General features: G+C 39.0%; 1 protein-coding gene across 4 annotated transcripts in view; it reads left to right on the top strand.

Annotated features, from left to right (window-relative positions):
• The first annotated feature begins 256 nt into the window (after positions 1-256).
• PDLIM3 (PDZ and LIM domain 3) overlaps positions 257-27,187 on the top strand; it is a 43,258-nt gene continuing 16,327 nt past the window's right edge. The window contains exons 1-4 of one of the 4 annotated variants that reach the window (XM_006834441.1): positions 257-350; positions 12,790-12,941; positions 16,130-16,214; positions 25,076-25,143. In XM_006834441.1, the coding sequence (XP_006834504.1) occupies positions 258-350; positions 12,790-12,941; positions 16,130-16,214; positions 25,076-25,143 (398 nt within the window). In that variant the 5' untranslated portion in view covers position 257. Of the gene's footprint in view, positions 351-12,789; positions 12,942-16,129; positions 16,215-24,556; positions 24,745-25,075; positions 25,144-27,187 lie in introns of all 4 variants that reach the window. The other 3 variants (XM_006834443.1, XM_006834442.1, XM_006834444.1) reach the window with 3 other exon arrangements.

Genomic DNA, 27,187 nt, shown 5'->3' with positions numbered 1-27,187 from the left:
AGCCGGCAGTGAACTCACGAGGGTCTGGCCAGGCTCTTACTTCCAAAGTTGGAGCTCTCCTTGGTGGGAGGGGGTGGGGAAAAGGGTAGATCAGTGACGTCACTCTGCTGCAGGGATAAAGCATTCGGTCCACAGTCGGGGCGAGGACATTGTCCGGGGAGCAAAGCAGGCTGTCCACTGGGGGACACTCATCGTTCACAGACCGCCGCTCTCTGCGCCCTACTCCCAGGGAGCCGAAGCGCCCCTGCTTAAGTACCATGCCCCAGAACGTGATCCTGCCGGGTCCAGCGCCCTGGGGATTTAGACTCTCAGGAGGTATAGACTTCAACCAGCCGTTGATCATCACCAGGGTAGGTATTCTCTTGCTTTTACTGACAGTTGGGGATGCTGGCATCCCGAGAGGCGCAGTGGGTCCCCCTGGAACGGAGGGTGACAGGTGAGTCCCACGGACTCACGGGGTGCTGCGCACAGTGAGTCCAGGGCTGTAGGCTCACAACTTTGAGGGGCGGCAGCACCTTGGTGGACCGAACTTGGGAGGATGCAGAGCATCTGAGAGAGTTAACAATGTTAGCTCAAAGGGTCTCTGCATCCTCTCGGTCCACAGTAACTTTCAGAGGAGAGGTAAACTGAGCACGGGATTTCGCTGGGCTCTCAGAAGGCTAAGCTGCGAGGACTGCGGTGCCTTCCCTCCCTCTACACAGCGTCTCCTTTCAGTAACAAACCAGACGGGATCCCTGAAAGGAGAGACAGAAAGACCTACACAATGGTTATTAGAGTGGGGCACGCCTCTAAGAGCTTTCCTTGTAAACTTCAGCGCGAAGCTGTTCACAGGGCACAATCTGGGTTGGCCAAATTGGAGCCGGTCGTATCAGCCTGCAGGGAAAATATTACTAATGTGTATTCCTGGGTTTCCAGGCATTTTGAATAAATATTTTCCTAAACTTGGAACTTGCCTCCGGAATCATCACCTATAACTCAAACTACAAAGAAAACTTGTCAGTTTAGTTTACCTGATGGAAAGTAACCAATCAGCCTAATAACTCTAAAGAAATAATTGAATATCATAGCCAAGCTTTTCCTTATTTAGTGCTCTCTAGAGTACTGTTTTACAAGAGGGGAAGAAAAAAAAAAGAGTAAAAGTGAAACCTCAAAGTTCTGTAGTTAGTTTCTAGGATTAATAATAAGGCTTGATTTGCTCTAGTTGACTTTTATTCACCTAATGTTAGCGTTTGCCTTAATAGAAAAGTATTATTATTTCAGTTATCACATATAGAGAATTTAAAACCTAATTTAACAACATAAACTTTCAAAATAGTATACTTTTATTTTCATAATATTATACCTCTAGCGTAGTGGTTACGAATCGGGCTGCGAACCTTAAGGTCAGCGGTTCAAAACTACCAGCCGCTCCGCGGGAGAAAGATGAGGCTTTCTACTCCCGTAAAGATTTACACCCTCGGAAACCCTATACAGGGTCGCTATGGGTCGGAACCGACTCGACGGCACTTAACAACAACAACAACAACAAACATACCTTTATCTTCTTTCTTTTTTCTTTACTGTTTATAAATTTTGTAAATATATACTTTACAATGTGATTCATTTAGAGATTTTTGAACAAAGTAATAGTAAAATTTGTTCTATTTATATATGTCTATGAGATTTTGTGGTGCTGTGGGCTAATACGTCAGACTGCAAAGTCATTTGAACTGCAAGGCCGGTGGTTCAAGCTCATCAGCTTCTCCTCAGAAACCCTGTGTGGGTCACTATGGGTCAGAATCAACTCGATGGCACTTAATAACAACAAATGAGATTTAGGAAGCAAAGTTTTTTTTTTTTTAAATACAGTATCTCAAGATATGTATTATACAGACACATTCGATGGAAGATTTTAAGCATTGTTGTACATGTCTCAAAACATATAAACATGTCTGACTCCTGTTTTTTGTATGAGGTGTGAAAATTTAACATACCCTCAAAAGGTTCCTAAATAAATTAAGCAAAAAATGCTCCAGTGATCTGGGGCAAGCGATGACTTTTATGGATTTACCAAAGGAAATAGCTTTCCATTATCTCTACTAAGAAATATTCTTAAAGTTTCTGGTGTATAGTTTTCATTTGTTTATATTAAATGAAATAAGTGTCTAAATCCTAACAAAGAGTAACTCATACTTGTATTAAATCCTGAAGAAATAAATTATTTTGTCATAACATATTTTTAGGATTTATAAAAGAAATCTTTTTCTGTTAACATATAACATGTCAACACATACTTATTCAATCTGTATGCTGAGCAAATTATCTGAGAAGCTGGGTTATATGAAGAAGAACATGGCATCAGGATCAGAGGATGATTCATTAGCAACCTGTAATATGCAGATGATACAACCTTGCTTGCTGAAAGTGAAGAGGCCTTAAAATACTTACTGATAAAAAACAAAGAGATGAAGTCCAGCCATGATGACTTCTAAGGAGCATTCTAGTTGTACTTCTTCCAACACAGATTTGTTTCTTCTTCTGACAGTCTATGGTATCTTTAATATTCTTTTCCAACATCATAACTCAAACACATCAATTCTACAGTCTTCCTTATTCATTTTAAAGATACATTCATTTATTCACAATGACTTACTAGGTATAATAGTTAATTTGGGGACAGTTGGAAATACAAAATTTTAGTTTTACCTTCTTTTCTTGAGTTAACAAGTTAATTCAAGTGAAAAGCCATCATCAAACGAAATAATGACTTATTGTTTTGCAGTGCTATAGAACCAAGTGTCAAAATGAACTAAAACCTTAAAAAATGCCTTTCCAAATGATATTATACCTAATATTTTACCAATAACTTCTCTAGTTCAACTCTACAAGAACATTGCTTTAAAATAAACATATATAAGGTTAACGACTCAAAATTTCAAACATATGATTAATTGTGTTGACAAGTTGTTGCTGTTGTTAAGTGCCATGAAGATGGCTCTGACTTGTATTGACCCCATGCATAACAGAATGAAACACTGGTCCTGCACCAGCCTCCCAATCATTGTTACGTTTGAGCCCGTTGCTGTTGCCACTGTGCCAATCCATCTCGTTGGAGGTCTTCCTCTTTTACACTGACCCTCCACTTTACCAGGATGATAACCTTCTCCAGGTATTGGTCCTTCCTGCTAATATGTCCAAAGTGTGAAAGACAAATTCTAGCCATCCTGACTTCTAAGGAGCATTCTGGCTGTACTTCTTCCACCACAGATTTGTTTGTTCTTCTGGCAGTCCATGGTATTCTTGTTCAACATGATAACTCAAATGCATCAATTCTTTTATGGTCTTCCTTATTCATTGTTCAACTTTCACATGCATATGAGGCAACTGAAAATACCATGGCTTAGGTCAGATGCACCTCCCTCCTCTAACTGACATCTTTGATCTTCAGCACTTAAAGAGTTCTTGTACGGCAGATTTGCCAAATGTAATACGTCGTTTGATTCTTTGACTGCTGCTGTCATGAGTGGTTATAGTGGGTCCAAGACAACTTCAATCTTTTCTCCATTTAGCATGATGTTATTTAACTGTGATCTTTAGTAAAGTATCCGTGACTGTTCACCATCTCTTGCAACTCATATTTCCAACATCATTTCTTTGCTTCCTTTTTCCCCTCTCTCCCTTCCTTCCACAGGCAGTAGTGCCTGTTACTCTAGACTGCTTGTGACAGCCCCCAGCATGTCTGCTTCTGCTGTAATTTCCTGAGAATTCTCTTCTACCCCTCCCCCACCCCACTGTTCTCTATACCTGTAGAAACTCACCCAAATACCACCCTCCAATCTGTCTTCCAACAATAAGCATTTCATCCATTTGATTAATACAGCATATCATGTCTTCTATCACACAGGTTTGAGTACACATGATCTCACCAGATTGTATGCTCCCTTAGGACAGGAATTTCCTGGTTTGGGGGCCAGTCAATGCCTAGCACTTTTCACATCATAAATAGATGCAGATTGTGTTCTAAAAATATTTCACCATAATAGATGAGAATTGTTTTAGTCTTAGTTGATTCATCTATTTTTAGATTAAGTTCTTGCATGTAGACAGTTGAAATGCCAATATCTAGACTTAATGGGTGTGGTACTGTAGAATAAGCACTGGACTGCTAACTGCAGGGATTGCGGTTCAAACCCATCAACTTCTCCTTGGAAACCCTCTGCAGGATTGTTATGAACCAGAACTGACTCGATGGCACTTACCAACAGTAGACTTAATGCCACACAAAAATCCCATAAATGAGACGTATTCATCAAGTCAATTAAACCCATGTTTGTCTTCCCCTAAAATATACCTTTCCCTCCCTGCCTCATTCTCTATGAATGCAGACTAGAGTCATGTCTGTGGCCTTCTGTTCCATCCAGAGCTATTGAAATTACAATTCATAAAATCAGCAGCAGCCCATGGAAGTGTTTGCAATCTATTTAATTGTCTTTGTGAATCTTTGTATCATTAAAAAAAAAAGTCAGAGTAAAGTAAAATAAATTAAATACCAGACATTCTAAAGGCAAATCTACCCATTGGATGTGATACGCACATTTGTAGGAAAGCAGTGTCTAGGCAATAGCTGTGATTTTCTTTATGCAATAAAAACTGAAGTTTGGGATGCTCAACAGGAGCTAGGGGTAATGGTGGGCAAGGCTGTTGTTTCAAACATGTTTGTCATATAAGTTTTGAGGTTCACATCTCTAAGTGAACTCTTCTCCTTCTTCTTGCAAGTTGATGATGTGGAGTCTTTTAAGATCTTGGACCACCCAGAAAGTGAATCTACTCTTACATCTAAGTTACAGATTCTTTTTGCAAATGGACTAACTTGGAGTACAGTTGAGCTCCGCTAGTCTACATGATATAAACATCTGATGCCAGTATGTTCTTTTTGACTTGATCACTCTTCACCCTCTTCATCCCTCCCTCCTTCCTACCCAGAACCCACTCTTCTTTTCATAACACTCAGGATTAAGAGCATTGTGAGAATGCTAATTGAACTTGGTTACCAACATGGAAATGGTTAGTGTATTCTTGGGGGTTCATGGTGTCCCCAAGCATGCAGGGTAAAACTCCATAGGGTTTTCAAGGCAAATAACCTTTTAGAGACAAATCAGCAGGTCTTACCTTCAAGGCACCCCTGAATGAGTTTGAGCCACCAACTTTTCTAGTGGTGCAGTGGTTAAGGACTGGGATGCAGTTTTAAAGCACCAGCAGCCCCAAGGGAGAAAGATGTGTCAGTCTGCTTCCATAAGGATTACAGCCTTGAAAGCCCTATGGGAAAGTTCTATTTTGTCCTATAGAATCACTATGATTCAGAATTAACTCCATGGGTTTAGTTTTTAGTACTTTATTTTGTTTTGTTTTGTTTTGTTTAGTCTAACACTCAACCAGTTGTACCACCCAAGGACTCCATAGAATGCCAGAATTGAGAAATAAAGATTGTAAAAGAAAATCTAAGTAAAAGCCTTGAGGGATTGAATGTCACAGTAACTATTGATTCAAATGATAGATCACATTTTTGTTTTGCTTTAACAACTTAAATTTCTTAGATTAGACTAAAAGCCTATTTAATTTTTTTCTTATACTGTGTCAACATGGGAGTACTGGTTCATACATTCATAACAGTCATTGCTGTTGTTGTTAAGTATTGTCGAATCGGTTCCAACTCATAGTGACCCTGTATAGAGCTTCTGAAGAGCATCTGGTGAGTTTGAACAGGCGACCTTGTGGTTCAATCTGACCTCTAGGTCAAGTGCTTATCCTACAGCACCATCCAGGACTCCATAACATTCATAAATCACACAAATAAATATTAAGCATAGCATGTATCATATGTGAGGGGCACTGTGCTGATACAATTATGACTTAGACACCTCTCTACCCCTTGCGAGGCTCATATTTCAGTAGAAAAGAAGGGACATAAATAACTTTTCAAGTTGTTAAAAACAACCTCTCCTGATTCCACAAATCTAGGTGATATAGGTGGGATGAGTGTCAAGGGGAGAGATTGCCTACAGGAGAGGAATTGTGGGATAGTGGAAGAGCCTGAACTATAAAGTTAGAAAGACCCAGGCAGGGATTTCAGATTTGCACAGGATGTGTGGCCACAAATAAGTTTCTTATACTTTCTAAACATTCGTTTTCTCACTATAAAACAGAAATCATTATATTTCTCAGATTGTCATGATACTTAAGTGAGATAAAAATTCAGAATAAAAATGCAATAATAAAATTCAGTAGTAATTCTGAACCCTGACTGTAAGTAGAATCGCTGAGCTAACTTTTGAAAATATCCATGCTCTGACATTACTTGCATGGATTCTGATTTAATTGGTCTAAGGCATGGTTCTAGAAATTGTATGTTGTAGCCAGATGCTGGAGAGTGTTAGGTGGCAGGATAGGGATTCACAGTTTATTTACAAGCAATGGAGAGCAACAGAAAGTGGGGTTTCTCAAAATTGTGATTCATGCCACTCAGAATAGTCCTGTAGTATTCACTTTGTGGTACTGTGGGTAAAGTACTGGACCGCAAAGTCAGTTTGAAACACAAGGTTGATAGTTCAAACTTACCAGCCAGTCCTTGGAAACCCTCCAGAGGGTCACAATGAGTTGGAACTGACTCGATGGCACTTAACAACTCCATAGCAGCTTCAAATTTATATTAAACCCATATGTGAACTTTTTCTTAGACCTTCCACAGGAACGGGGACATTCAAGATGCTTCCTCTGTATTTTAAATTAGTTATTGTTTTGTTTTCAAAAAATTCCAAGCAATAGATTGATATAAATAAAAGGAATCATCTGAGGTACTTGTAAGAAATACAAATTCTCTAGCTCCTCTCCTTAAGATTCTGATTCGATATACCTGGAGTGGAATCTCAGAGCCTTTATTTCCAACAAGAGTCCCAGGTGATTCTTCTGTTCAGACAAGTTTGAAAACATGGTGTCAAGGGATTGTAGTATTATTTCCAATGATCACTATAGTACTTTTGATATTTGAATAATAAATAAATAATGACAAAATCTATACATTACTATAGCTCTCTCTTTATTTGAAGAAGCAAAGAAATAAGAAACTGTCACCAATACTATAAAAGAATTCATTAAGTTGCCAAGAATTTCATTTGACTTGGTTTCATAGTCAATGCACATGGAAGCAACTGTCAAGAAATCAGATGACAGATTGCATTGGGCAAATCTGCTACAAAAGACCTCTTTAACGTGTCAAAAAGCCAAGATGTCACTTTAAGGACTAAGGTGACTCAAACCATGACATTTTCAATCCCTTCATATGCATGTGAAAGATGGGCAATGAATAAGATAGACCAAAGAATAATTTTGTTGTTGTTGTTGTTGTTGTTGTTGTTGTTAGGTGCCATAGAATCATAGTGACCTTATGCACAGCAGAATGAAACACTAACCAATCCTGGGCCAACCTTACTACTGTTGCCACGCTTGAGTCCATCGATGCTGCCACTTGGCCAATCCATCTCTTTGGGGATCTTCCTCTCTTTCTCTGTTCCTCCACCTTACTAAACATGATATCCTGCTCCAAAGACTGGTCCCACCTGACAATATGTCTGAAGTATGAGAGCCGAAGCTTAGCCATCCTGGCCTCCAAGGAGCACTCTGGCTGCACTTCTTCCTAAACAGATCTACTGATTCTTTTGGAAGCCCGTGGCACTTCCAATATTCTCCTCCAACACCATATGCCTTACAATTATGGGGCTGGCAAAGAATATTGAATATACTCTGAACTGCCTCATGTGGTGCTGTAGGATACAACACTGAACCTCAAGGTTGGTATGAACCACAAGGTCAGTGGTTCAAACTCACCAGTTGCTCCTTGGAAACCCTGTACAGAGTCACTATGAGTTGGAACTGACTCAACAGCACTTAACAACAACAAAAACGAACTGCCAGAAGGATAAATATATCTGTGTTGAAAGAAGTGCAAACAGAATGTTTCTTAGAGGCAAGGATGGTGAGACTTCATCGCACATACTTTGGATATGTTATCAGGAGGGACTAGTCCCTGGAGAAAGGCACCATGCTTGTTAAAGTAGAGGGTCAGAAAATGAGGGAGCGATAAAGGCTTACAAGGTTTCAAGAGGGAGTTTAGTTTAAAAGTGTGTGGGGGAAGATAGAGTCCTCACTGACAGTTTTCATTTTGTATAGATGGGTCTAGTGAAAAGAGAGGGGAATAAAATTCATATAATGCAATAGTGAATAATTGTTATCATGACTAATTGCAACTGCCACAGTTATAAAGGTAGAAGTTTTGGAACAAAAACAGGGGAGTAGTTAATCTTGCAGTCCAGAAACAGGACCCTAGGCCCATCAAGGGAGAAGAGCACGAGCGGAATGCAAGACCTTATCCAGAGAAACAGTGACATCAGAGATAGAGGCAGATATGGGGACATGGAGCAAGAGACCAGCTGAGGACTCTAGACTCATGGAAAGAGAGGGACTGAGAGCTGGCAGCCAGGAGGTAGACTTGCAGAATGTGTCCTTTTGTGGTGTAAATTATTATATATGCCTGAGTGTTAAATTAGCTAAAGTGGATAGAGAGAAATACTGTTAACTGATGGTACATGGAAGGGATTATAAACATTGTAACGAAACAAGGTGTACAATTTGTAGAATGTAAAACTGATGAACTGCCCTGTAAACTTTCACTCAACGCACAATAAAAACTCTAAAAAAAAAAAAAAGTAGAGGGTCAGCAAAACAAAAGGAAGACTTTCAATGAGACAGATGGACACAGTGGCTACAACAATACGCTGAACAGGAACAATTGTGAGGATGGTGGATTTGCACTGCCAGCCTTAGGGTTATCAGTCCTGTGCTTATCCTACAGCACCGTATGGGGACTCCAAACATAATAGTGTATCAGCCCTCAAGTATAATGGAAGAGGTAGAAAATTTACAAGTGAATAAACAAGCATAAAATATATTGTTAGATGCTGTCCTGTCAGTTGCAACTCAGCAACACTATTCACAACAGAACAAAACACTGCCTGGTCCTGCACCATCCTCACAATTGTTGGTACACTTGAGTCCATTACTTCTGTTACTGTGTCAATCCATCTTTTCGCTGACCCACCACTTTAACAAGCACGATGTCCTTCTCCAGGGACTGGTCCAAAGTATGAGAGACAAAGACTCACCATCCTGGCCTCTAAGGAGCATTCTGGCTGTATTTTCAACACAGATTTGTTTGTTCTTCTGACAGTTCATAATACTTTGAAAATTATTGTCCAACACCACAATTCAAATGCATCAAGTCTTCTATGGTCTTCTTTACTCATTGTCCAACTTTCACATGCATATAAGGCTTTGAAAATACCATGGCTTGGTCAGATACACCTTAGTCCTCAGACTGACATCTTTGCTCTTGAAGACTTTAAAGAGAACTTGTGCAACAAATTTGCCTAATGCAATATGTCTTTTGATTTCTTGACTGCTGCTTCCATGAGTGTTGATGGTAGATCCAAGCAAAACGAAGTGCTTGACAGCTTCCATCTTTTCTCCATTTATCATGAAGTTATTTACTGGTCCAGTGGTGAGGATTTTTGTTTTCTTTACATCGAGGTCCAATCCATACTGGAAGCAATGGTCTTTGATCTTCATCAATAAATATTTTAAGTCCTCTTCACTTCCAGCAAACAAGGCTGGCAGTACCATCTGGATGTTGAAGGTTGTTAATGAGTCTTCCTCCAATCTTGATACCATGTTTGTCTTCATATAATTCAACTACTCAGATTATTTTCTCAGCATACAAAATAAATAAGTACGGTGAAAGAATACACTCCTGCCACAAACCTTTTCTGACTTTAAAACATTCAGTATCTACTTGTTCTTGTCAAATGACTACCTCTTGGTCTATATACAGGTCCCTCATGAGCACAAGTAAGTGTTCTGGAATACCCATTCTTCTCAATGTTATTCATAGCTTGTCATGACCCACATAATCAAAAGCCTTTGCATAGTCAATAAAGCACGGGTGCCCTTTGAAATTTACTATTCAGCTCTTTTACTCACTCATTTCTTCCATTTGTTTTATCATCTTTAGCTGGAGAGCAAGTTTTATCGTCTCTTCTAGCATCCTTTTTGGTATAAATTGTGGTAAATTCCATAAAGGAATTGAACAGGCTATAATGGTGACAAATAATGGGATAGGAACTGGAGAAACTACCTCTGATGACCAGGGAAGTTGCTTGAGAATGGAACATTTGAGTCTAGAGCTTAAGAAGGAGCAATCAGGTGAGAAGTGGAGAGAAGCAACAAGGGAAAAAGTAGAGGTCGAAAAAAAACTGTACACAGAGCCTCTGAGATGAAACACAGTGAATGAGGAGTAGCAAGAGTGGTTTGAGATTGGGTTTGAGGTATAAGCAGGGCCAGACTATGTGAGGCCTATTAGGTAAATAGTTGGACTTTATCCAGAAAAGTTGTGAGTAAGCATCATAGAGAAAAGACCTTCTCCCATAAATATGACAGCCTAGGAAATCCTATAGATAGTTCAACTCTGTCTTATGGGGTAACTATGAGTAAGAATCAACTCAAAGGCACAGTAGAACAACAGAGTAGCCAAAAGAAGCATTGCTATCAACTGAATACTCAACATAGTAATATCAATTTTCTATTTGAAATATTTAACCACCATATTTTCCCCATATCCTTAAATATTCCTATCATCCCCACCCTCCAAAAACAGTGAGTTTCTTGTAGACAGCACATAATTTGTTGTTGTTGTTGTTGTTATTTTACTCAGTTTGACAATACCTGTACTTTAATTGGGGTATTTAAACCATTTTTAACATAGTGCATTTACTGGTAAGGATTCATTAAAATCTACCATCTTGCTAGTTTTTTTCTGTCTGTTCTATCTGTTCTTTGACCATGGAGAAGAGACTACAAGTGAATGCAAACTTCTGTTGTGTCTGTGGTTCCCTGGGGTTCAATACTCTCATGCTAATTCACACTTGGTCTTTAGTTAAGTCAACAGTAATTTTAGCTGAATTCTTAGCATTCTGACAGTCCCATCTTCTTCTGTACTCTGATAAAGATTAGCCCATGCTCATATCTTGTTCTATGAGGCATGCTGCCTTTCATTAGATTTCAGGCTAACAGAGTTTCCTGTATCTTCCTAAAAATCCAGGGGAAAGTATAATTTAGTAGATACCAAGTTTCTTCTTATCAGTGTAAAAGTGGTGCTCTTCAAACTCCCACCCAAGACTAAGACTCAGGGGAATACACGATCAGGCACGTGGTCTGGCTGGTGACCACGTTGGTCATCAATAAGTGGAAGAGGGGGAAAAAACAGCAATGCAGTTGGGATCTAAGTCCAACCAGATTTAATAGACCCCTGTGAACCTGGGCGGAGACCTGGATGGCCAGCAGTTACAGCATGACCTGGGGACTCCTGGGCCCAGAGACAGTGACATGGCCACAGAGGACTAGAGTGGAGAGTGAAGTGTCCAGCTGATATGAAGTGAGGGGAGATACACAAGTACATCCATGCTTTCAGATAGTACCCACTTGACCTGGCTTTGATGGCTGGATGGTCAGAACTCAACTAGAAGAAGAAAGAAGAGGGAAGAAAAGAAAAGAAAAGAAAAGAAAAAAGAGTAACCCACTACAATTTGATGAACTTTACCTATACATATGGATGTAGTAGCTCAAAAAGGGGAAAAATCTTTACAGCAAGGATCACTCTCACCCCCTCGCAGGGATGGGTAGCTTAGACATTGGCTACCCCAAATGGGGGGAGAGGGGCTATAAAGGCAAGAAGTGACTGGCTTACAAGCTTTCAAGAGGGAGCCTAGTTCCAGATGGGGCAGGGGTAGGTTTAACCTCCACTGAATAATTTCCAATCTGTTGGGACCAAGCTGGCCAAAGGAAATGGGGATAAGACTCTTGCGGTACAGTTGTGAATAATTGCCATCAGGACTGACTGTGAGGGTCAGAAATGTAGAGGTAGATGTTTTTTGACAAAAAGAGGGGAGTGATTGATTTTGCAGCCCAGGAGCAGAGAGGTCCCTGGGACCATCAAGTGAGAAGAAGGGAGAGCATGACCCTACCCAGAGAGGCAATGACACCAGGGATGGAGACAGAGACAATGATGTGGACAGATGGAGCGGCTGTGGACACTAGACTCAGGGATGGAGAAGGGCTGTATGCTGATGGCAGTGGGTGGGCCTGTGGGGTGTACCCTTTGGTTATTTGATGATTGTGATCATTGCAATGAAATGAAATATGATAGGATGAATGTAAAAATGTGAAACTGATGTTCTCCCATTTAAACTCACATAATTCACAATAAGAACTTAAAAAAAAAAAAAAAAAGTGGTGCTTTTTCCAGCTTTCTATATTCCTAGTTGCTCCCCATGGGAGATGTGAATATGAAAAATTATACACATACTAAAACAGTTTCAATTTTAATATATTAGATCCTTAAATGTAGTAATGTTCTATTTCTGAATTAAGCAAATTGTTTCCCTTTAAACAAAGAAATTATGATTTAGGCATGAAGTTATGGAAGTTTTCAAAGATAGAGAGGCCAGAATAGAACAAATTGGTTAGCACTTAAGCAAAATGATTTAATAAGATGGGAAAATAGTGCTAAACAATTGATCAACCGAAACTTTTTCTAAGTTTTAAGATTTCGTGCTGAGTGAAATATATTAAATGTTACCAGCTGAAACGCAAAACTCTAGGTATTGAAGCATATTGGTTTTTAAATGATGCCATGCTTTCTTCCAGATTACTCCAGGAAGCAAGGCTGAGGCTGCCCACCTGTGTCCTGGAGATGTCATCCTGGCAATTGACGGCTATGATACAGAATCCATGACTCATGCAGACGCGCAGGACAGGATTAAAGCAGCGGCACACCAGCTGTGTCTCAAAATTGACAGGTGCTCCTCAATTAATGATGTTAACACTTGATCTGTTTTGCAGGAAAACCTGAACCAGAGCTATACATGATTTCATCCTCCCGGTGTATTGAAGTAGCACAAGACCTAGAATTATGACATATATGACATATATGTGTTGTATCATGTCATATATATATACCACTTTAGTCTCCTCTTCGCTGAAGTTAGTCTAGTTGTTGTTGAGAAACTGTTTCTAAAAGCAACTCCCTGGAATATCAAATTGATGAAGAAGACTGAAAAAATGCTTGTGTGTACTAACCTAGTTAATTAGGAGCCCTGGTGTGGCACTGTAGGATAAGCACTCAACCACAAGGTCAGTTTGAACCACAATGTGGGTGGTTCAATACCAACAGCCACTTTTTGGAAACCCCATACAGGGTTGCTATGGGTCAGAACCAACTCGATGGCACTTAACAACAACAACCTAGTTAATTAGGAGCATGTTGGCTTTGTAGGATAAGCACTGGACTGTGAACCACAAGGTTGGCAGTTGAAGCCCACCAACCAATCCTTGGTAGAAAGATGATGCCTTCTGCTCCCACAAAGATGTATAGCCTTGGAAACCCGATACCGAATCACTATGAGTAGGAACTGATTTGATAGTATTTAACAAAGCAACAACCTAGTTAATTGGCTGTGAAAATATGAGGGGGCTTCAAAAAGCAAATAGAAAATTCCATTATCTCTTTGATCTATTGTTTTACATACTTTCTTAAACCCTCTTGTGGAGCCATTAAAGGTATTGGTATTGGCCACACAGACCCTGTATAACATGGTTAGTTGTACTACTGTTTTCAGTGTGATAGAGACTGGAAAATATTTAGAAAGTCTCTTAACTGTGATCATGTTAAAAATTGGTTGTTAATATCCTCTATGTCATATGCCATTGGTTGTTTTGAGTCCTAGTGTGGCACTATAGGATAAGCACTGGACCCACCTGTTCCTCAGAAACCCTATACAGGGTTGCCATGAGTCAGAACTGACTCAACAGCACACAGCAACAATTGGCTGTTTTGTACAGAGTTCAGACTAGAAGAATCTTACAAGATATGAGAGCACAAATCCATACGAATTCATTATATACTGAAACATTTTCAGCCAAAAAGAATATTAGAAAATAGAACTTGATCTTTGTCATAAAAGCCTTGATCTGAAGCTGAACAAGGAAACTAGTGATCTGCTGTAATGGTTGCTTATCCTGTTGTATTCACAATGATCCTAGTTTTCCCTGCTGTGATACAGAAAGCACAATTAGTCAGTGAGTATGCAATTTCATCATAGAATAAGCACTCTACCTCAAGGTCTGTTTGAACCACAAGGTCAGTGGTTCAAACTCACCAGCCACTCCTCAGAAACCCTATACAGTGTCACTATGATTCAGAATTAACTTGATGGCACCTAACAACAACAATAACAACAACGAAAGATTCTTTCGGTACTGTGCATAACTTGTATTCTTGCCAAGCACATGGTCCCTTAGGAGCTGTGAGGTCTCAAATAGTTGTAGGAGAAGAAATGGACAGAGCACATATTCTTGATGACAGTGGCAATTCTACCTGGCAAATAACTCACTATCTCCTGGGGTGAAGTGCAGAGAATAGGGGGAAGCAAGGAAATCCTGGTGTGGTGTTCTAGGATAAGCATTGAACCTACTACAAGGTTGGCAGTTCAAATCCACCAGTCATTCCTCAGTAACCATATACAGCAGGGGTAGGGAACATCCTCCCATTGGTCATAAGTTGTTGTTGTGAAGTGCCGCCGTCGAGTTGATTCCGACCCATAGCGACCCTGATAGGGTTTCCTAGGAGCAGTTGGTGAGCTTGAACCACCGAGCTTGCAGTTCAAATGGCTTTGCAGTCTGGCACATTAACCCACAGCGCCACATATAAGGCCTGCAAAATCATTGGGTCTGGGCGTGGCAAGGCAACTGCAGTTCCAGTCATCACATTGTTGTTGTTTGTAAGTGCCGTCGAGTTGGTTCCGACTTATAGCGACCTTGTATAGGGTTTCTGAGGAGTGTCTGGTGAGCTCGAACCACCAACCTTGAGGTTCAAACTGACCTTGCAGTCTAGCACATTAACTGCAATGAACACCAGGACTCCAGTCATAACATTGTTGTTGTTGTTAAGTGCCATCGAGTCGGGTCCGACCCATAGCGACCCTGTACAGGGTTTCCGAGGGTGTAAATCTTTACGGGAGTAGAAAGCCTCATCTTTCTCCCGCGGAGCAGCTGGTAGTTTCAAACTACTGACCTTGCGGTTCGCAGCCCAATTCATAACCACTACGCTACCAGAGCTCCTTACATTAGGGGTGAGTTAATTAAATGTTTGACCATATACAGCAGACTAATTTTTAAGTTGATAATTTTGTATGGCCCACGAATTATGTTACAAATTTTGGCAGAAAAAAATGTTCCCCACCCCTGCTATAAGAGTCCTGGTATGGTTCCATGGGTTAATGCTGGACAACAAGGTCAATTTGAACCACAAGGTTGGTGGTTCAAGCTCACAAGCCGCTCCTTGGAAACCCTATACAGGGTCGAAACGAGTTGGAACCGACTTGACGGCACTTAACAACAACAACAACAACACCCCTGCTATATAAGGTCACTATGAGTCAGAGGTGACACTTAACAACAACACAAGGGAAGACCTAATGATCCCTACGGACATGGTGAATTAGGCATTAGTATTCTAACCACTAATGGTCAGCAGTTCAAACCCACCAGGCACTTTATGGGAGAATGATAAGGCTGTCTGCTCCCGTAAAGATTTTCAGTCTTGAAAACCATGTATAGGGTTGCTGGGAGTCAGAATGAACTCTGTAGCAGTGGGTTTGGGTTGGGAAGACTGAGGGAGTTTACCTTGTGGTAATTCTATAGAGTCTCCAGAGTCTCCCCTCCCCACACCCCTGTCCTGTTTCCCTGATGCAGTGGACACCTACTTTCTCCAGAACTTCAGTGTCCTCCAGGCATTTTTGATCCATTAAAGGTCACTAAAATCATTAGCATAATGAGATGAGAGGATAAATAACAAGCAAAGAATGTCGCTTTTGCTGACATTCTTGAAGGCAACTAGTAGCTTCACAAATACAAAGTGAAATTAGAGGATGGTAAAACTCGAAGTACTATTAGAATTTGGAGTTTAAGAACTTTCTTTTATTCACAGGGCGGAAACTCGCTTATGGTCACCACAGGTATCTGAAGATGGGAAAGCTCATCCTTTCAAAGTCAACTTAGAGTCAGAACCACAGGTAGGACTTTAAGAGTTAAAGCTATTCCCATTATATTTCCATTTAAATGATGTTGATGTCTTCCAAGAGAAAAAAAAAAAGTGGCAAATATAAAAATTGGAACAAGCTTCTAATAATGATCTGTCTTTTCTGTTTCAAGTTAATTTGTATTTCTCATGTGTTCTCCTGAAAAAGAGAGATGGAGAGAAACATCAAGAGATAGCATTATTAGACAAACCTTCTTGTTAAAAGACAAATATGTTCTCATCCGAAAGAATTTAGCTATATCTAAATATAGAAAACCTATTTTTCATTTTTTATTATGAATTTCTGCCAAATGACTATGAAGTAATGTAAGAAGTGTACATTGTTAAAACAAAACAAAAGTATAATCTCCCATTTGAAACAGGTGTCTCTAATCAAATAGTTATTGTGAACTTCAGTTCCCCCAAGGCTTTTATCCAGATTTTATTTTATATTGTTTAATTCTCAGCTCTGAAATTCTATAGTTAAGCTTGCTCTAAGGGAAGAGTTTTGCATTGTTATCATGGGTGATGTTCTGTCCAGGGCGATAAATTATAAATGATTAAATATTTCTCTTGAGGCAACTCTATTTAATGAGCTAAATTAATCTAATAATGTGATGCTATCTCAATATGTCTGCTTTCAAAAGCTTCAATAAACTAACATTCAATTGAACTTTGGTTATGATATATTGCAAATCTAATTTTTAAAAATATTTTAGAATTCTTTTTTAAATCCTAATCAGAAACTCCCCAGATTTACTGATCAAAAGATGTACTATCCTTTTAAAACAAGTATTCATATTAACTTATGAAATAGTCCCAAAGTATAGATTTTCTAGGTATTTTAATTTCACAAAAATAAATTGAATATCATATTCATAATTTAAACTTCAGCAGTTTTTTCCTTTAGGGAAGGATCAATTCCTGGATCTGTCCAAATTTTACACTTACCTCCACACACCTCCATTTTCTTCTCTGAAAAATACATGAGGTGGGGGTGGGGGGGAATTGCTGGTAAGTTAGTTCCAACTTAAATCAACCATATAAAACAGAGTGATGCTACTCTTTGTTTCTAAGGCTATAAATATTTACAGAAGCAGACTTACACATCTTTCTCCTATGGAGTGACTGGTGGGTCTGAACTGCAAACCTTTCAGTGAGCAGCTGAGCACTTAAACATTGCACCATCAGGGCTTCTAAAATAACATCAATTCATGGATTACATATGACTTTTCTAAGATTTAAATAAAATAACATAGAAAAGGAGCTTATCCCATTGAATTGCTCATGAAACCAGTTGCCATGAAGTATATTTCAACTCTTGGTGATCCCATATGTTCAGAGTAGAACTTCGCTCCACAGAGTTTTCAATGGCTGAATCTTCAGTAAATAGCTAGGATTGTCTTTTTCAGCACCACTGGATGAGTGTCAATCACCAACCTTAATGGTTATCTGCTGATTAGTAGCTGAGGCCAAACCATTTTCTGCTCTGAGGACATAGAGATCAGTCAACTCAGTGGTAGGTCTTATTATCAGTGCTCGTACCTCCCCATCAGGCCATAATCAGATGTTTCTGGTCTTTTTCAGCAGAGAGAGTGGCAGTTGCTTATGTGATAGGGCTTCCTAGAAGCCAGGAATGCCTTCTTCCTTACTATTACCAGTACCACTCCAAGTTACTTTAGGTTTAAGCTTTATTTTTAGTTAAAAGGCAGTTCCTCCAGGACAAGAAATTGAGCAACTTAATCTTTAGAGGGAATGATTTTATTAGATTCTTGTCCTAGGTTTGTGAATGGATAGATCAAAGAGCAGAAGGAGGAGAATAGAATTTGTGACCACAAGGCCAATAGTTTGTGCTGTTCTCCCAGAATCCCTTGGGGCACAACACACACTAAGTATTCACTAAATAGCTGGCAAAGTCAAGAGAGAAACTGGAGAACCTAAAGTCAAACTGTGCTTATTTTAACATAGCACAGGACCAAGGCTGGGAGCCAATTTTCAGGTGGTGTCTTGCCACGCCCCTACCCCAGGCCTGTTGCACTGTAAAAATGACTTTGAAAAGTGAATGGGGTATTTAGTTCAGGTAAGAATTTTAATTCTTCAGGTTTAATGTACAAAAGATACAGTGGATGGAGCAGTGAGAATGGAGGTATGCGGAAAGTGTTAATGGTGCAGCTTCCCATTAGCTAGGCTACTAGCTGGGTTGGTGGATAGTAACCCCTCAGGTTAGCATTTTCTTTGATGGAAGAAAAGATCAAAAGAAGGAAAAATAAAGTTATCAGGGCAGACCTGTCACTTCAATAAAGCTACTTGCAGCCATGTCCAAGCCCCTGCTTCCTCATCCATTGTCACTTGGAGGCAACTGATGAGAAAAGTGACCAGGTGGTGCTAAAAAATAAAGAAGATCTAAGGCTTATCTGTATGCATATGTTGACCATGCAACCTCTTATCATCATCAGAACAAACTCAATGGAATTCTACAGGAATTTTTTTAAGCTCAGGGGGAGGCTGGACCATGATAAGAATCTGTCTTGCTGACATTTCTCCAGAAGTGTAATGTAAAGGCAGTTCTCTGATAGTAGCTATAGAAGTATAGCTATAAGTATTAATTTGCAAAACTATAAGTATTAATTTATGACTTTGGTTATTCCAAGGATCTCTGGTGGCACAGTGTTTAAGCACTCAGTTGCTAAATAAAAGGTTGTTGGTTCATGCCCATCCAGCAGCCCCACAGGAAAAAAGATTTGGCAACTCAGCAGGAGAAAAGATCTGCTCCTGTAACAAACAGTCTAGGAAACTTAGGTTATCCCAAATGTTGAATTTTTAACGATAGCTCTAATTTTCAATAGTGTGTAATGTATTACCCTATGTATCTTGTATGTTGGCTTATGCATATGGATACTTATTATACTACAGATAGGAAAGAGATAGGTTAAAAAATTTAGAAATGGTAAAGAGAGGGTTAAGGGCTACAGCAGGCAGTCAGATGGAACCTTTGAAAATTCCATTCATTTGAGTCAGGCCGAATTCTTACTGACATCCTCTACAAGAGGCTGGTGTTTGAAGGGCTTAGAGATAAGAATAATTTCACCTCTTACCTTAATGGACCAACCAATTCCTATTCCTTATGAAGTTCTCAAGCCACATTTCTGCACAACCAGTTTGTATAACTTGGCACCATAGGGCAAGCATTCCCTACCCAAAAAAAGTGAATTTCGGTACAACTCATGCTATCTAAAAACCCTCTGGCATAAACTAGGATATAGTGCGATGATAAAATTAGTTTTTACAAATTCTGACTTGAATATTAGGTTTGAAAAGAAAGCAATGCCAAGACATTTTTAAATCAAACAGTGAATTTTAACTTAGTAGACTAGTATTGGAGTCCTGGTGTGGCACTGTGGGTTAATACGCCAGACAGCAAAGCCATTTGAACTGCAAGGTGGTGGTTCAAGCTCACCAGCTGCTCCTTGGAAACCCTATACAGGATCGCTATGGGTCAGAATCGACTCGACAGCACTTAACAACAACAACAGACTAGGATTGGACAAAAATTAGGTTATAGTTCCAGATGTGTATCTATTTACTCACTTGACATATAAATATTTTTTTTTAATTATGAACTTTGCAAATAATGTAATCTGCATGACAAAGGTGTCAGTCACAGAAACATTAATACACCATGCTTAAGTTTCTGTTGAAGATGCCAATGGGCCATATAATATTTGAGTTCTTTTACCTCAACCCAAGTCACACGTATTGTAAGTGACTTTGCTTTTGCTATTGGAATACAATACTCTTTTTCATTTTAACCATAATATACCCACTCCCCACTTGCTGACATAGTTAGGATCTAAAGACCAAGTCATTATATGTAAAAATGTAGGATAAGCACATTAGATCACAAAATGAAGGATATCTACATCATTACACAACTGCCAAATTATCTTACATAATTGCCAAACCACTTACAATCATGGCCTAGCCAAGACACATAACCTCAACAATCACATCAAGTGTTAGTGGCACCTTGGCATTCATTACTTCCATGTGTATATCATTCATGCACAAAAATATTCGCATAGTAGATTTTTACTATTGTCTTCGTGCTAGATGTCTGATAAAAAGACAGTCAATCAGTGAGGAGTAGGTTTACATATATGTCATTGAAAAAGTATGACATCCTACCGTCCAAGCCCAGTTACAAATAATAAAAGGTTAGTTTGTATCTTCCTAGTCCTTTTCTCTTTGGAAAGGCTTTGCGGCATTTTGCCTTGCACAGTCTTAGTAACCACTTATACAAAATTTTGATATCTAGGTTCTTCACTTTTCTACACTACCATCATATGGTTAAAATTAGTTTTTACAAATTCTGACTTGAATATTAGGTTTGAAAAGAAAGCAATGCCAAGACATTTTTAAAACTCCTTTTCTACAGTCCTAAGTATGACCTATAAGTAGGCATACTCATTTTCTCTTCAAAGCAATACTCTAGTCTAAAGGTACATTGTTAGATTTTTTTTTTTTTTTTTGCCCTTCTTTAGAACTTGCATTCTCAAATAAAGCATTACCCTGCTTATTATTAATCCAAGAGTTCCAAGGAATAGTGTGGCTGTCACAATACTGAAAAGATACTTTTCAGAAACAAAAAATTGTTCTTTTCTACACAAGGAAAAAGTGATCTCCATTCCCATATAGAGCTTTATATATATAGTAAAGAAATGCACAGCCAAATGGAGTGTGGATTGAAATTGTTTATATTTCCATAAAAATAACTTTTTATCTATAATGCTTTGGTAACTGGAAGTCAGCCTACACAAAACATTTAAATATTCATAATTCCCATCTTCCCAAATTCTCCCCAGTGAAATATGGAAAACACTTGAAACTAATCACGGGAGAAACACTGTTTATAAGGGTTGCTTTATTTTTCACTTGAGGTGTGTGCTTGAGGAGGAGGATGCTTGTTCACAAGTGCCAAACAATGTTTAAATACAATCATTTCCTCAGTATGGTCTGAGCAAATCTTTGATTTGTTAATATAGTTTGTTTCCATCATTCATTTGTCATTTCTTTCATCTAAGTATATACATGTGAATCAAAGAGAAAATGCTGGTTTTCTTTGACCTAGTAATGGTCTTAGTACTCGGATTGAATTTTTTGTCTGTGGACAATTTCTCCAAATACAAAATTGAAAGGTGAACTATCTTTGAACGCTATCATTACTGAGGTCATCCCAAGGACTTGGGAGATTGTCATCAAAAACGACATTTCCTCTCCTGATGTTAACAGAACTTTGTCAAGTCATCTGGCCTTTACTCTGGCAGCAATAGCATTCTATTGCTATCCAAAATAAAATATTATTCATCAGTGTAAGCTCCTAACATTTAAAGATTATATTTTTAAATGCATTAATTCATTAGAATGATTCCTGAAGTAATAATTTATATGGTTTTGCCTGGGTAGGATAAACACAAGAGCTGGACTATACTAACTGTTATATAATTTTTTTACTGATATTTTGTGTAGCTCATGATTTCACAGGAAAAATAAAAAGGAATTAAAGTGGAACAGCAAGTTTCTAATTGGTTTTGTCCGTTGATTATATTTGACCATCAACAATGATGTAAGATTTGGATAGAATGTTGACTCTCAGTGCCATACTTAAATGTCCTGTTTACCATTGATGCATACACTTCATTGTGCTTTTCGGAATGACTATAGCAGTCCATAAGCTAATGCTTTGCAAAGCCTAAATACAAATGTTTAAAGCCTATATTGAAATATTTCTATTTTATGATCTGAGTGAAAAATAGATTTTGTTTCTTTTGTTGTTGTTGTTTTAACATTTGCCACCTTTGTAATAAATTACCAAGACTGAAAATGGCAAAGAAAAAGCTAATAGCTGGTTAACTTTTGAGCTGCTATTTGCGGGTACTGCTAGAGATCAGTGTTACTGTTAGAGAACTCACCCTGTTTACACAGCCATCAACATCCTTGTTTAGTTATCATTTTAAGACTGAGGAAAAATAAGAGTAGTGATATTTTTACCATTGAAGTTACTTTATGTCGACTCATTTTTGTAAATTAGATTCTATTTATCAAGATCTTTAACGCAGGACGTATTCTGTTGTGTTTTGGGTTTTTTAAAAATCTAGATTCTACAGAATCTGAGGCACTCAGGTCTGATTCACTCTTTTAGCTAACCTGAGAATTTGTAATACTTCAAAATGAAATTACAATGCAATTAGCTTTCTATCTTCTTTCATATCAAAAAGCCTAACAATGGGCTGAGTCATGGCCTTTGTCATTACTTACAATCATTTCCAGGTCACTTTTTGTTATGCTGTAATAATGGCTATATTATAATGGTTAATCTTAGAACACAGACAATCCAATTTCAGTATCAAATCAACTAAAACCACCAGATTGTACCTCTTTTAAAATGTTACACTTCACTTAAATAGTTCACACGTTCTGGAACTCAGCATTTTTCTGAAGTCACACTACGTTGTTACTCAACCAGCTCCTTATCAGTGAGTCATTATTACAGAGGAAAAAATAGAATCAAGGAAATAGAAGTCCATTCAATTACAGTTTAGAGTCACAAGAGCACTGGTGGTACTATAGGATAAGCATCAACTGCTACTTGGAAACCCAACGCAGGGTTGCCATTAGTCAGAACGAACTCCATGACACCTAACAACAGCAACAACTATGTAGAGTCACAGGCTAAGTTTTATTCACCTCAGACCTTCAAGTTCCAGAGGCTGTTAAGATATGCTGTCAAAGGCTGATGAGTATAAAAGGGTTCTTTACCACATCACCAATTTTCAGGTGTAATGAAATTTGGGGCATCTGGATCCCCTCTGGTTTGTCATAACCATTTTCCTTCCAAAACAAGTAAACTTTTGCAAAAGGCCTCACTGGAGAGAATGAAATGAGTGCCTGCTCAAAGAAACCAGAAGAAAGTATTTGCAGCCTGAGTTCTATCAGGCAGTTGTTGGTATTCTCTGACATAGGAATCTTTGCAAAAAAAACTCTAGCTTTTCCAAGGCTACAGAAGAGTAACAGCCACAGCTTCCTCATTTGTAATGACAAGAAAAAGAAGAAGATGAATGAACAAGAACATTATAAGATCTTCCTTTTTTCAAACAAAAATGACTTCTTTCCAGACTACATTTCAAGACTACATAAATGTTTGCACTAGTTGAAATCTGTGTGAGACATCATGGCACGTTTACAAAAGTAAAATGAAGTTGATGGGAATGTGTGAGTGAAAATATTTTTATAAAGATTTATCTTATTATTTCTACCAAATGGAAAGATTCAGAAAGAGAATTGGCTCATGTGCATTTTAGCATTCCTTTTTGGTTTTCTTCTGTTGCTTAGAAGAAAAAAGAATGAATGACTTTGTAAAAATGATAAGCTTATATAAAAACTGGAGACTATAAAAAGTATAGGATTTCAGATCACTCATACATGTTTCAGACTGGGAGTTTAGAACTTTGATGCTTGTTTCTCTCTCCCCAGCAATAAAATGAAAATCCTTTGGTGGAATAATTATATTAGCTATCTGAAGTCTTTCTGAGACTAGAGTAAACATGAAGAGTTCTTATAAACACCCATGTAGTCATTACATGAGAAAACAGGTTTTCACTAAATGTGATTACTGCTTAGGTAGGAAAAACAGCCTTAATTCTTGTCTTTTTTTTTTTCTTTTCTAACATTAAGGTTATAACTTGTTCCAGATTAAGATTTTTTGGTTGTTGTTACAGATATAAAAGAAAAACAATTTTTACTTAGATTGATAAAATGATTCTTCAGTTATTCATAAAAGCTCATTTTTTCATGACCTGCTTGACTTCCCCATTTATTAAAATGGGGGCCATTTTTTAAAGATATTAATAAAAAGAACAGGAAGTAGGAGTGAGTTCTACTTGAAAAACAAAAACAAGTATAATGACATTTCATAAGCCAAAATCTCTGTCCTGACGCAAATCTCTGTATTCAAATGAATCACATTAGAATTTCTAAAAAGTTATAGCTGTAGAAGTCAACAGGGGGCAGATATGAGATACAATGTTTGAATTGTTTTATAATGTTTGATAATAGGTCACTTCCTTTGTAGCTTATCATTTGGTAAATAAATATGACACATGTGCATTTAATAGAAAATCACAGACTGGTTTCTATCCAACTCTTTCTTTTTTCACCTTCTAATTAGGCTCCTAGTGGGTAAAGATGCCTTTATTAACAATAGCAATGTGGTTAGTTTTGCTCATTAACAGCTTTATTGTGCACTCTGTGGCTCTGTGTATTTTGTCTGCCATTGTACAGGAATTCAAACCCATTGGTACAGCGCACAACAGAAGGGCTCAACCTTTTGTTGCAGCGGCAAACATTGACGACAAAAGACAGGTAGTGAGCGCTTCCTATAACTCACCAATTGGCCTCTATTCAACTAGCAATATACAAGACGCGCTTCATGGACAGCTGCGAGGTCTCATTCCTAGTTCACCTCAAAAGTAAGTATTTGACTTTCAGTTTATGGTCACTGTGTTCTTAACAGTGATAGAGTAGTGTCTTTTCCTTTTGAAAGTCCAGCTCTTGCTGTTTCGTTTTTGCTTTCCTGGAGGTACAATCAGATTTGTATTTTCCAGACATGCTTCTATTGTTCTGAAACCCAACCAGCCAGTTCCTGAACATCTAGTGACTAGGTGGATAAAAAGAAGAAATTGCTCTGGTTTCATTCACCCTTCTTAGTCATATCAATATTTGGTGGTAAATAATTCTCTCTGTAAAATCACCAGTCATTTAATTTTCTCTCAGAAAGCATATAACTCTTTATTTTTACAGGATGTGAACTACTTTGAACACAAGCACAATATTCGGCCCAAACCTTTCATAATCCCAAGCCGAAGCAGGTCATAAACTCTGAGATTGTGACGTGTGGCGTGCATGCGTCTTTCATTAAATCCTTACTAATCACCATGCAAAGTAACTTTGAGGCATTTGGAGTGACTTTGCTCATTTTGAAACTTATTTCAAAAGCAAAAGAAACAAACTTGCTTTGCAAAGAAAACAGTTGTCAAATAACCTCAGTTTCCAAGAGTAAATATTGACAAGATAATAAAGCTGTGGGATTCTGTGCAGTCACCATGTGTATTTTTAACTAATACCCCTGATGCTCTGGGGATCCCATCCAGAACATCGTGACCTTTTCAGGCAGACGTGCTCTGTACCAGGTCAGGAAAGCCCGGCCAAAGCAAAGGTAAGAGGAAACCAGCCCCTGGCCAGGAGCAGGGAAACAGGTGGTACCCACGTGGGACACTGGGGGAGCTTATCTGTTCTTCCCATCCTCCCACCTCAGCAACTGCCTCTCATTGCTCCTTCGGAGCCCATTGGGAAATCCCACTGATTCTAGCTCTTATGTAAAAATAATTTTTCAAAGGAAGCAGATTTTTTCCCTTGGGTGAAAGTCAGTATAAAAAAAAGAGTAGAGAAGAAGTGAGATCTCTTGGTTACTCTCTTGGGTCCACCACCACCAGACTCTGTGGAGTTGATTCTGACTCATGGTGAGAATGTGTGTCAGACAAGACCTCCATAGAGTTTTCAGTGACTGATTTTTTTCAGAAGGAGATTACCAGACCTTTCTTCTGAGGTGCCTCTGGGTGATCTCAAACCTCTAACCTTTTGGTTAGCAGGTGAACAGGTATTCCTTTTGCACCAGTTTTGCATATCTATTGCCACTGAGTCAGTTCCAACTCACAGCGGGCCTATAAGACTGAGTAGGACCCTCTCCTTAGGGTTTTCCAGACTGTAATTTTAGGGGTCAGGCCTCTCGTCTTTCTCCTGAGAAGCAGCTAGTGGGTTTGAACAGTTGGCCCTGAGGTTAGCAGTCAACTGCTTAACCCATGGTGCCAGCAGGGCTCCTTCCCCTAACGATGTTGTTGTTATGAAGTGCCATGGAGTTGGTTTCGACTTATAATGACCCTGTATAGCTTTTCTGAGAATTAATTCTTTTGAGGGAGCAGAGAGTCTCAGTTTTCTCCCACAGAGTAGCTGATGGGCTCGAACCACCAACCTTGTGGTTTGCAGTCTGTACTCTCTACCAAGGACTATTGTTGTTAAGTGCCATTGAGTCAGTTCTGACTCACAGCAACCTGTATAGGATTTCCTAGGAGCAGCTGGTGAGTTTGAACCACCAACCTTGTGGTTTAAACCACCAACCGTGTGGTTCAAGCCAACCTTGCAGTCCAGCACATTAACCCACAGCGCCACTCCAAGGATGTTGTTGTTGTTATGTACCGTGGAGTCGGTTCCGACTCATAACGACCCTGTACAGGGTTTCTGAGGCTATAAATCTTTATGGGAGCAGAAAACCTCATCTTTCTTCCACAGAATAGCTGGTAGTTTCAAACTGCTGACCCTGAGGTTAGCAGCCCGATTCGTAACCACTATGCTACCAGAGCTCCTAGGATAGCAGTGTACAAATTGGATTAATAATAAGCAAACTCTTCATTGTTGTCAGTCATGAATTGAATCATCTCCAAATGATCCTTTTTTTAATGTCTACTCTAGAAATTGAGCTCCAGCTTGCTGTTGTTGTTGATAAGTGCCATCAAGTCGGCTCCAACTCGTACCAACCCTGTATAGGGATTCCAAGGAGCAGCTGCTAAGTTTGAATTATCAACCTTGCCTAAGTGGGAGGAAATTAATGCTTTTTATTTTGACCAGAGGAGTCTTAGTGTGGCACTGTTGGAAAATGCGCTGGACTGCAAGGTTGGTGGTTCAAGCCTCACCAGCTGCTACTCAGAAACCCTCTACAGGATCGCTATGAGTTGCAACTGTCTCGACAGCTCTTAACAACAACAACATTTTGACCAGAGTCCTGGTGTGGAGCTGTAGGATCAGCTCAGACCACCAGGTCAGTTTGAAGCACAAGGTCAACAGTTCAAACCCACCAGC

Source organism: Chrysochloris asiatica, unplaced genomic scaffold (genome assembly GCF_000296735.1).
Source record: "Chrysochloris asiatica unplaced genomic scaffold, ChrAsi1.0 scaffold00011, whole genome shotgun sequence".
Taxonomy (NCBI): Eukaryota; Metazoa; Chordata; class Mammalia; order Afrosoricida; family Chrysochloridae; genus Chrysochloris; species Chrysochloris asiatica.
This window is presented reverse-complemented; position numbering and strand designations above follow the sequence as displayed.